Source organism: Vespa mandarinia, chromosome 20 (genome assembly GCF_050613455.1).
Source record: "Vespa mandarinia isolate Hongniang chromosome 20, ASM5061345v1, whole genome shotgun sequence".
NCBI lineage: Eukaryota > Metazoa > Arthropoda > Insecta > Hymenoptera > Vespidae > Vespa > Vespa mandarinia.
Genome location: NC_140829.1, coordinates 2,210,566 through 2,222,771, shown reverse-complemented (window position 1 = coordinate 2,222,771; position 12,206 = coordinate 2,210,566). Strand labels below are relative to the sequence as shown.

At 30.7% G+C, this 12,206-nt stretch overlaps 1 protein-coding gene across 4 annotated transcripts in view; it reads right to left on the bottom strand.

Moving 5' to 3' along the window:
* Positions 1-1,102: 1,102 nt before the first annotated feature.
* Positions 1,103-12,206, bottom strand: part of rols (zinc-RING finger and ankyrin repeat domain-containing protein rolling pebbles) — a 72,161-nt gene continuing 61,057 nt past the window's right edge. For all 4 annotated transcript variants that reach the window (XM_085662962.1, XM_085662964.1, XM_035879129.2 and 1 more), the window contains 11 exons: positions 11,613-11,796; positions 9,559-10,010; positions 8,405-8,742; positions 7,996-8,274; positions 6,738-7,181; positions 6,307-6,513; positions 5,747-6,013; positions 5,317-5,612; positions 4,040-4,796; positions 3,453-3,872; positions 1,103-2,092 (listed from right to left, as the gene is read on the bottom strand). In XM_085662962.1, coding sequence (XP_085519088.1) covers positions 1,787-2,092; positions 3,453-3,872; positions 4,040-4,796; positions 5,317-5,612; positions 5,747-6,013; positions 6,307-6,513; positions 6,738-7,181; positions 7,996-8,274; positions 8,405-8,742; positions 9,559-10,010; positions 11,613-11,796 — 3,950 coding nt within the window. In that variant the 3' untranslated portion in view covers positions 1,103-1,786. The remainder of the gene's footprint in view (positions 2,093-3,452; positions 3,873-4,039; positions 4,797-5,316; positions 5,613-5,746; positions 6,014-6,306; positions 6,514-6,737; positions 7,182-7,995; positions 8,275-8,404; positions 8,743-9,558; positions 10,011-11,612; positions 11,797-12,206) is intronic.

Here is a 12,206-nt window from a genome sequence, read left to right as displayed (position 1 = left end):
GTTCATCGTGTGTGATTCGTCTATATCCTTAAATACCATTTAAAATAAACTTTTACGTATCTACGGTTAATTTTGTTGAAACACTTTTTTTCTACAAAAACGTGCAATACATATATATATGTATTGCACGCGTACGGTCACTTTGTTTGATTTTTGATACTTTTGTTAAAAGTTATATTTTTTTTTCCTTCTTCTTCTTTTTTTTTTTTTATTATTAAGTTAACAGTTACTTTTATTATTATTTTTTTTTTTATTTTGCGTATTGGCAGCATTTGTGTAAGTATATTGTAAAGGATATACACACACATATACGTATATACCTATTGTATATATGTTGTATATAAAAATTCATGTAATAAAGGCTATAAAAATATTTATTAAACAAGCACTGGTATTACAACAAATAGATAACATTAAAAAAAAAAAAAAAAAAAAAAAAAAAAAAAATTTAATAATAATAATAATAACCGTACACGCGCCAGGCAAGATAAGTGCATTCATAAATTACATTTTATATGAGCCATGTTTTATCTATAAATTATTACTATATGTATGCGCGTGTGCGTGGCGTGTTTTCTTTTTGTTTACTATTTTTCTTTTCCTTTCGATTAAAGCTTCATCTTTTCTTATTTAAATATATTCACGTTCGAATGATCCATACGAATTCTTTCTTCTTGTGTTGATCGTCCGTTCGATCTCTTTTTTTCTCTTTTCTTTGTTATTGTTGTTTTTCTTTTTTTTCTTTTTTTTTTGTTTCTTTTATGTCAACGAAAATACTGAAAGAAATTATTAAATAATTTTTCTTTTTTTTTTTTTTTTTTTTTTTTTTATTATTATTACTACAACGGATACTCTTACGTAAGCCAATTTTTAATTGCCATATACATATATAATACAAATTTATATATATATATATATTTTTTTTTTCTTCTTCTTCTTTTTTCTTTGTATTATGATGATCACGTTTCTGCACAGTAATTAAATCTCTTACATAAAAAGAATCCGTTTGTTTTGACAATTTTGCGCGTTTCTCTTTTGCATATATATATATACACATATATATATATATATATAATAAAAAAAAAAAAAAAAAAAAAAAAAAAAAGAAAAAAAAATAAAGAAAGAAATACCCAATACGTTTCTCCATTTAAACAAACTTATTTATGTTATTTATATTACCGCAATACGGAATTAGTATATAATAATAGCTAAATACGATACGAGCATTTGGAACTTGCTCTCCTATTACTTGGCAGTACTTACGTTCACGATAAAGTCATTTTAAATATAACACATAAATATGATATCCCGAATCGGTTTATGCGACAATAATAATAATAATAATAATAATAATAATAATAATAATAATAAAAAAAGAGAAAGAAAAAAAAACAGTAAAAAAGAGCAAGTAGTGCGGCATGTAATTTCTTTTGCGTTACATCGATTGCGATCGAAAATAATGATTGAGAATAATTACGTATAATATAATTATATTAAATAAGTTAATAAATCATGCTCTTTCTCCTTTTTTTTGTTTTTTTTTTCTTCCTGCTAATAATCATAATAATCATAATAATAATAATAATGATACTAATAATAATAATTCAAGAAACAAATCATCGTCGTTAAGACTTAAATTCGAAACGATCGGAAGTTATTGGGTGTTGAAAAAAAAAAAGAAAAAAAAAATAAAAATAAAAAAAAAATAAAAATGTTCTCTCTCTCTCTCTCTCTCTCTCTCTCTCTTTCTCCCTTTATAAAACTAATATCGATATCTCGATAATATTTATAATTCCGTGAGTGTGTCAACGGAGGCACGTAGACGCGATCGATTATTGCAATCGTTCGATTCTTTGTTCGCACTTGCGGCCTCGTCGATACGTGATACTATTTCATCCCTTAGAACGATTAAAACCCGACGATCCTGACGATTTTGTGCCGGTGCTATTTGTAATGCTTCCTGTACGTCCGACATAGCCTCCTCTAAGAGACCAACGTCAACGCGTGCCTTTGCACGCGCATAAAATGCTTCGTAGGACGTTGGCCGTACTTTCAATGCTTCTTCGGCAAGTTCAATGGCTTCTGCACCTTCCTAAAAATAAAATTGATAATTTTCTATTAATTGTTATTTACTTGTAACGCGTGATTTATTTTAACAGGAAAGAAAAGAAAAGAAAAGAAAAGAAAAGAAGGAAAAAGGAAAGAAAATGAAAGAGAATGAAAAAAAAAAAATATATGGACACGCAAAAAATCAATATGGAGGGCGGCGTGGTATCCTTCAAAGGTGACATTTTCTTTTTTTTTTCTTTATTTCTTTTGTTTCTTTTCTTTTCTACGTGCATTCCTTTATTGACTCTAACTCGTTGACGCCGGCGCTGTAATTTGCATTTTTTTTTTAATTCGTAATCTTTTTTTTTTCTTTTTCTCTTTTTTTTCCTTCTTCTTCTTCTTCTTCTTCTTCTTCTTCTTCTTCTTCTTCTTACTTTCGTAACTACTAACGAGCGTCATCATTTAATGGAGACTTTTTTTCTACGTCGTAACTCTGAATCTTTATTTGTTAGCTATTGGAAAAATGACTTTTAATCATTTAAGATATTAATTTAAAAAAAAATTAAAAGTTACATTATGGCGGAGAAATGATTCCTTTGATTTAGCAACAAAATGGATATCTAATGTTATATTGGAAATAATTTCTTTTATACGCGTTTAAAATATTAATTAAAAAGTTGAAAGTTTTGATAAAAGCGGAGAAACGATTCTCTTAGCAACAAAATAGGATATCTGTTATTATATTGGAAAAAAAAAAATTTACTTTTAATCCTAATTGTTGGCAAACCATAAAATAATTTCAAATTGTGCACTTGGGATGTGCTATATACACCAACCCTCTATCAGGCACTTTGAACAGTTATCATTTGTACGGAACGAATAATTTTAATTCCAAAAAATTACCATATATCCTTTGAAGTCTCGTAAAATAATAATCAGTAGAGATTTGAAAAAGCATTTCTAATTTAAAAAAAAAATTAAAAAAAAAAAAAAATTATTCACAAATCATGCAATACGCAAAGTTGTTTTAATTGATCTCAAAGTTAGCCTGGAGTTGTCGTATATCTAACATGCACAAATACAGTTAATCATTTAAGATACTAATCAAAAGATCAATAGTCTGATATTAGATAAATCTAATATCAATAAATTGGATATTTATTATTATATATAATATAGCGATCTATATTGCGGTATATGCCGGCATTAACGCGTTAATTATTAATAAATAATAATGGAAAGTTGATCTCGAGAAATCATTGGGACACAGTATTTAAAAAATTATTGAACGAATAGGAAGAAAAAAAAAACAAAAAAATGATGAAGAAAAATAAAAAATAAAAACACGTACTAATCTAAAAGAATTAATATAAATATAAAATTGACATAATCTAAAGTATTACGTTCATCTTGCGCTTGCATCGGCTAAGATTCAGGAAGAAGTTCAATCGCAATTGTGCAAAACTCTGAAGTTGCAGTATCATGTGACCCTGTTCCTGTCCCTGACAATCTTCCTCAGGCGATATAGGAAATTTTTTAAGAGCGTATGCGTATCTATGCGAGGCTTCCTTCAAACGGCTCTTTCGATAAAGTACATTTCCGTCCTCCAAAAGTTTGTTCAATAATATAAGCAAGACATCGGGTTTTCCAGCGGCCATTGCCCAAGTAGCTGGTCCAAGTTTTGCACCGCGTCTTAAGAAGCATTGTACAACTGGTATATTGCGACATCCGATTGCTCTGTCCAATGGTCGCATGCCGTGCAAGTCAACATGCTCGACGGCGGCTCCTTTCTCGAGTAACAATTGTACGAGCTTTGGATTACCCTAAATCAAAATATTAATATTGATAGAATTAAAAAAAAAAATATATATATATATATTTTTTTATTAGAATCTATCACATTCATGCCCTGAATCTATCACGTCAACGTCCTGATTGGATTTAACGATAATAAAAATGAAAGAAAAATATAATATGTATATATATATACCTGAAACGCAGCCAAATCCAAAGGTGTTCTACCAGTGTTGTCGCTCGTGTTAACGTCGGCATTATGATCAAGAAGATTTTGTACGCTGGTTAATCTTCCTCTAACACATGCCCAACAAAGAGCGGTAAGACCTTCCTTGTCCTTGGCTTCGAGTACGGATCCTTTATCGAGAAACATTTCAATAAGATTTGTATGTCCTTCGGAGGCGGCTAACATCAATGCCGTACGACCAGAAGGATCGCGTTGATCCAATAAAGTTAAAGCGTCATCTAGAATGGTGTCTGTACTACTTGATAATGTTCCTTGTAAGAGTCTTTCAGCTGTACCCCAATGACCTTCTCTCGCGGCTAACATCAATGGCGAGAGGCCTTTAGCATTAACAGACAATGGGCTAGCACCACGAGCCAAAAGTGCGGAAACTGTTGTAGTCGAGCCATTAGCCGCGGCAATTGTCAAAGCTGTTTCACCTATCAAGGTATCAGGTAAATCTACTATAACCTCGGCCATGTCCAACAAATATTCTACGATCGACTCGTGACCTTGAGCAGCAGCTGCGACAACCGCTTGCTGAGCCGCCTCTTCCCTTCTTATCTCCGACGATACATTGTTTTCGGTTGTTTTCAAACCACTCGGTACGAGCCAGTCACATGCCAATAGATAACCAACTACGGACAATTTACCGTGTCTCGACGCGTGTACTAATGGACATTGTCCTGCCATGTCGACGTGACCAAGTGAAGCTCCGGCTGCGGCTAATCTAAAAAATGTTTTTTCAAAATAAATATTTTATAAGGAGAAATCCGTTGTTAAGTAATTTATCATTATCCCTTCAAATTTGTTTATTGATTTTGCTAAATAAATATTTATATATATATATATATATATTTCTTTTTTCATCTCTCTTTTTCTCTCTCTTTTTAACCCTTTGAGTGATATGGACGCATATATGCGTTTAGCGACAGCGATCGCCATGGATTGTGGGCGCATATATGCGTCCACCAATTTTTTCGACCTACTCGTACATGAGATAATTTCAAGTTAAGATACGTTTTACATTTTACTGTTTCGAATAAAATAATGCTAGAAAATAGCTTTCTTGTATTGTTTATATAGTTATATAGTTTTGCGCTTTGCTTATTAAATCGAGCGAATTTATATTTGTGAAAGTAGTATTCCGTCTCTAGCGATATCGAAATCACTAGACGCCCGCTTGGGAATGTTCAACACTCAAAAGATTAAAAGTACAACGTATAATGATCGAATCAATCGATGTATACCTTCTAACAACGTCACAATGACCTCGTGCCGCAGCGAGGGACAATGCCGTGCAACCTTGGCTATTGGTTAATTCAACGTCCGCACCAAATTCAAGAAGAAGCGAGACCATCTCTACTGAACCCTCGTGTGCATACATACAAAGAACCGGTGCGTTCCCTAAATATTCGGTTACGTGATTTGGTGATGCTCCCGCCAGCAGAAGCAATCTTGATACTTTTACATTCGGACTATAAATATTACGTAATGTGCACAATGCCGAGGAAACGCATTCCGTCGATGAAGCCAGCCAGATTGCCTGACGAAAATTAAACAATTACAATTAGTTCATTGAAATCTTCGTTTGATACTTATTCATTTGAAATTGTTAAATTCATTCCATAGTATTATATATATATATATATTTTTTTTTTTTCAATATAAAATATATACTTGTAAATCACGTGATGGCCAACAAGGGGCGACACCCCTGTAAACGTGTGCTTTCAATACATGATGACCAAGCTCCAATGCTTTTTCACCGTCCAATGGTGCCTGTAGACGTGACAATCTAAATGCAATAGCTGCATGCCCGAGTCTCAAGTCGCAGAGAAACTTAGTAGATTCACCTTCGTCCCTTCTCATTAACCATTCCCTGAATGACGGGTGAAAGAACATATATGTGTCGTCTAGTCGTTTCACGAGAAACCCAGAGAGCATCTAACAACGAAATACAATTGGATTATTTGTATATCATTTTTTTTTTTTTTTTTTAATCGTATCAACAATTTAGACCTATCTTTTTACGATCTTGCATTTTGTTTACGTACCGTAATGTCTTCATTGGTTATGCGTGCAAAATATATATATTTTTTTATTTTTTTAATAATATATATATATATATTATTAAAATAGAGACATACCAATTGACAAGTACTCAAATTTCGTTTTACTTTTCTTCTTTTTTTTTTCTTTTTTTTTCTTTTTTTTTTTTAAATATATATTTAACTCACCTTAAATCTCTGCATGAAGTCCTCCCACGAAACGAAGTGATTTGTAGTCAATGAATTTATCGAATAATAAATTTCTAATAATGTCAGGGGATACAAAGCTGCCAGACATACGCCCAAGAGAGGTTGGACCTTATCGAAGGAGGTCGCTGTAGGAAATCTTAGGTTGAAATGTAACTGGAAGATTTGTGCGAGGGAAACTGGTAGAACCTACAAAAAAAAAAAAAAAAATAAATAAATAAAGGATTTATATATCGTATCGAAAGAATGATCGTATATTTTGACTTTTCGAAGTAGTCGTAATCGATCATTATTAAACATTATAATATAAAACTTCATTAGAAAAATTCATTGATAATTTCAATATTTTGGAACAAAAAAAAAAAAAAGAAAAAAAAAAAAGAAATACAAAACTCTTCTATTTCCTTTCTTACTTTGTAACTCGCTGATTTAGCAACTAGATGTCCACTCTCGATTAGATCCAGGGTCAATTTTGCAAATAGAAAACTTCCTCTGGCCAATGTTAATAAATGCGAGGCGAATCTCGTTTGATTGGCACCACATGATGATTCCGTTTTTCCATTAACGGATGCTGTCACGTTGGTCTGTATCGCGGGACTTTGTGCGAGCCTATAACCAATGTAATCGGACAAGTCCTTGGTGACATTGTTACTAGCAACATCGTTTGAAGTTTTGTCCAACGATATCCTAGTGTACGGTAGCTGTTTACCGCATTCCAATAATTGCGTTCTAACCGTACAAATGACCTTGAGCCAGCTTGGAAAGTTAGGCGCGTGCCTCGTTAAGAAGGACGCTATTGTGTCACCTCTGTCAGGTCTGTGATATTCAGCTTCGCAAACGGCATCGATGAGAATTACCTGTTTTAAAATTAAAACTTGATATGAACTTTTTTTTGTCTTTCTTTTTTTTCTTTTTCTTTTTTTATTAAATAAATATTATCTACAAAATGGAGGAAAAAAGAAAGAAAGAAAAAAACTATTTTTTCTTTCTTGTATTTATTTTTTATTATATTTTTTTTTTTATTAATCTATTATTTATATTATATTATTAAGTTATTATATTTTCTTTCATGTAGATATAATTAATAATGAAGATAATTTGTAAAAAAAAAAAAAAAAAAAAAAAAAAGAAAGAAGAAAAGTTAAAATTATGTAATTTTGTTATTACAAATTTATTAATTGAATTTTTATTTATGCTCCCCCCTTCCCACCAAAACAAAGAAATAAATTCGAAGAAAATACGAATATCAATTCATGATATTTAAATATATAGAAATTTGTCAAATTATTTAATAGATTTGATATCGTTTATATTTAATCTTGATATTAAGGTAAAATCAAATTTTTTTTTTTTTTTTTTTTAAATAAATTCAAATGAATTAAAGTTTGTTCTTTTATCGAATTTAGTATCACGATATTGAGAAACAATCAATCAAATCAATTCCTATGATTTACATTTATAAATTCGATATCAGAGATATATTATTATTCTCTTTATAAATAAATTTAAATTTATTGTTTGTGAAGAAAAAATCAAATCCTTATATCATGGCAAAAGTAATAACTTATCGTATGATCAATTATAATTATTTACAAAATAGAAAAAAAAAAGAAAAATAAATAAATAGAAAAAAGAAAAAAAGAAATAAACTTATCGAATGACTATACGTACCATCGTAGATTCAGGCAATCTATTAGCTTTTCTTAATGTTAAGAGTGGCTCGATGATGCCTCTTGAAAGTGCAAGATCCGGATCTACGGTGCACTCTCTTTGCGATAGTGAGCCCTGTAGATGTTGTTCGGACAATAAATATTCCCTGTAAGCGATCAATTGAGGTGCCTGACATAATTGTGCGGCCAACGAATGAATCAAATCTGGTACAAGACAGGTGCTATTGTTATCGGCCTGACAAAAATGATAGGCCACTACGTGGGACGCCAATTCTCGAACCTACAAGTAATACAAAAAATACAAAAAATACAAAAAAAAAAAAAAACAAAAAAAGAAAAAAAAAAATTAATTTATCAACGATCATTATTAACGTTCGATCGTGATATTAATATCGGCAAGAAGGTATTACCTTTTCATTGGTGCGCCTAACATTCGATTGAAGAGTGCTCGAGGCATTTGATTTTTCTCTATCATTCTCGATCTCCTCGGTTATTTCCGGCGGAACCGGTTGCACACGTCGCCTACCAAAACAACTATGTTCCACCAACTGCAATACCAATGCCGTTTTACCTGTACCAGGTGATCCGGATATTAATATACCAGGACTCGAACTGTTTATCACGGATAATATTTCGTGTAATAGCCAAATACGTCCAGTGAATAATGGCTCAGTTTCGAGAAGAGGAACTTCAAAGAATAATGGCTTCAGTGTAAGTTGTGACGTGGCGTGATGCTGAACGAAGCGTACTAGAAGGATCCATATAGAATTGAGATATAATAATATCGTTTGCTTTTTAATTAGTTATAACGGTTAAAGGTCAAATGTTTCGAAACGATCGATTGTCATAAAAAAAAAGAAAGAAAGAAAAAAAAAAAAAAAAAAAAAAAAAGAAAAAAGATGAAAAAAAAAAGAAAGAATTTACGAACGACATCAATTGGAATTGTATAATAAAATATTGATTTAATCACGAAATTAATCGACGATACTTTTCGTTTGATTTATCTGAGATGACCATGAAAAATCTGATCAACGTTAAAATAAAAATTCATCGTTGAAAACTCTAACTCAAACTCTTTTATTACACAATCTTGTAACTAAAGTTGAAAACATATAAGATTCTTTTTAATCGATCATAATTATTATGTGATCTTTGGTATGACCTCGAATAGTACGATCAATATTAAAATAAAAATTCTTCGATGAAAGCTACGACTTTTTTTTTTTATTCATTTTCGTTTCGATCGGTCGAATTTTATTTTTTTATTTTTTTTTATTTTTTTTATATTTTTTTTTGATCGAAGGTCAAACGAATATCGTCGGTTCTAACAAATCTTTTCTTTTTTTTCTTTTCTTTTCTTTTCTTTTTTTTTTTTCTTTTTAAATGCAATTACTTTCGTTCGTAAAGGATTTGTCCGATATATCGGTATATTTTTTTCTCTCTCTTATTTTTTTTTTTTTTTTTTTTTTTTTTCTAACGAGACTCTAATCGATCGTTCTCAAAACTTATTCTATACAATCAATTATAGTCAATCAATTATAAATAATATTATTGATTAATTTACGTTTGGGGTCGATGCTTCCCTTGACGTTACCAGCCCTGGCCGATCTTCTGACGCATGTACGTCGATTCTTAAATTGATTTACTTCCTCATTGGGTTGGTTAGATTGCGAGGCATTAACGGAATGTCTTCTTGGTGTTAACGGGCTCGAACTACCGTTCGAAAGACCGGAAACGGAAACTGACATCGACATTGACATCGACGTAGAAGCTGATGCCGAGGTTGAGATTGATACCAAACTACCGGCACTGTCGCAATCTCTCGACTTTATTTTTCCTTTTATCTTGCCCTTCGGTTTATTAGTAGAACGTAGAGCAGCCGCCGCTTCGGTTTCACTCGATGTACCTGTTAACGTTGATACCGGACTGGTATTGGTCGATGCTAATGTTTGCGTCTCAAAGCTCGTCAAACTGCTGAAGGACGCTGCCGAACTATCGTGACCTTGCATCGGTGCCCTGTACAACGATAAATATTACAAATTTTTTCGACAAATTTTTATACATAAATATTTTTCCTCTTTCGTTTCATTATAATACGAGTATGCGTGTACGTATGTACGTGAGGTGTCGTTCGTACGTGTGAAATCGATTGACGATTGTTTTTCGAAATTTTTTTTTCTTCATTCCTTCAATTTAATCCTAATTTTGTACCTGTGTGAATATGTAAAACCATCTCATATTAACTTTGAGCTCGCGATTGAAATAATTTCTGTATCGTACGATTCATACATTTTTCTTTCTTTTTCTTTTCTTTTTTTTTTTTTTTTTTTTTTTTTTTTACAATGATAGAATTGAAAATACGTTTTCGAATTTTATTGATCATTATTTCACGAGGGATCAAAGAATATACGGTATTTTTTTTTTTTGTTAGAGTCAAAATTATTCGTTTCGTATATAAATGACAGCTGTTCAAAATCCATTAGAGGAGATGGGGGGTGAGGGGGGGTCAAAGTGCATCTCCCAAATGTACGATTTGAAATTATTTCGAGATTTTTTCAATAACTATGATTAAAATTGTCCATACAAATGTATTTCTTTGAAAGTAAATCGTAATGGGGATTGAGAGAAAAAAAAAAAGCAATTTATATTATTTCATCAGTTTTCATTACTTTTTTGTTTTCTATTTTATGATGTATATATATATACAGGATGTCCAAAAAGCATAGGATCAAACTTATATACTATGTATTACTGAGTTCAAATAGATGAAAAAAAAAAAAAAAAAAGAAAAAAAAAAGATGAAAATAAACTTACATCTGTTTTTAATGATACAATATAATTTATTTCCATTCGTCGAATTAATGATTGGCCAATGATCAATTGATCTACTAGATCACTTGACTTAATATCTCTAAGAACTTTTATTCATGATGATCACGCAAAAGGGTTGGTTTATAAAAATACGATAAAAAAACGAAGGATGAATTTTGAAAATCTATTTCTAAAATAAAATCCATTTATTATTATTTCCAATAGAATTGAAATAATTGAATGATTTCGTTCAATAATTAATTCGACGAATGAAAACTTGTATTCTAGCAGGAAGGAAAACTTTTTTTCAAGCATTTCTTATAACTCCTATAATAAATCATCTTTAACATTAGATTGTCCAAGTAAGTCATTTTGACTACTTATTAATTTCAATTAGAAAAACAATTATATGTATATAATGACACAATTTCTTAGAATTTTTTTTTATTGCTAATATACCACTAATAACTTGTTGTATAACTGTAAATAATATAAAAAATATTAAAAATAAATTTTAAACAAATTTCAAAACACATCAGTTATTCGTTCACAATGCTGTCATTTTGATTGCTTTTGGACAATATAGGTATATAATAAGTTTCGATCTTTCTAGTACTAAAAGTAAATATATCTTTCATAATAATAAACATTATTGGGGTATATATTTTTATATGAATTCTTATTCATCTATTTGATTTCAATAATATTTGGGATAAATTTGGCTCCCATGCTTTTCTCATATCCTGTTATACATTATATCTATGTATATGTATGTGTGTATTTATATGCTAAACGAATGATATTTACCTTTGAATACCAGTGTTAACGGGAACACGATTGGACGCACCCGTAAAATAGTTTGTAGTATCAACCGGTGAATTTTCTCGTCCGTGGTTACCACCGAGTAATAATCCCAATCTCATATAAAGATCCGATTGCGACGATTTTCGTGTTTTCGATGACAACGGTTTCACGCAACCACCCTCGTCGTCTAAAACACGACGATCATATCAAAATGAAGATGTTCTGTACTGTACGTAAGAAAAAAAAAAAAAGTAAAAAAAAAAAAAAGTAAAAAAAAAAAAAATGAGAATAATATTCAAGATTTATCGAAGATAATTGGAAAAATTCGTGCGTAACGAACGGAACAATAAACATCGTAATAATGCACAAACATTGTATATATAAATTATTCGTTTGATAAGACGTTCATGCGTTTTATATTATATCATTTTAATAACGTTCTATAAAAAAGATCTCTAACGATCTTATTTTACACAGTTCAAGAAATAAACACAGAACGATCCGTGTCATTTCTTTTTCTTCTTCTTCTTCTTCTCTTTCTTCTGCCTCCTCTTCTTCTATTTTATGTATATATATATATATATATATATATATATA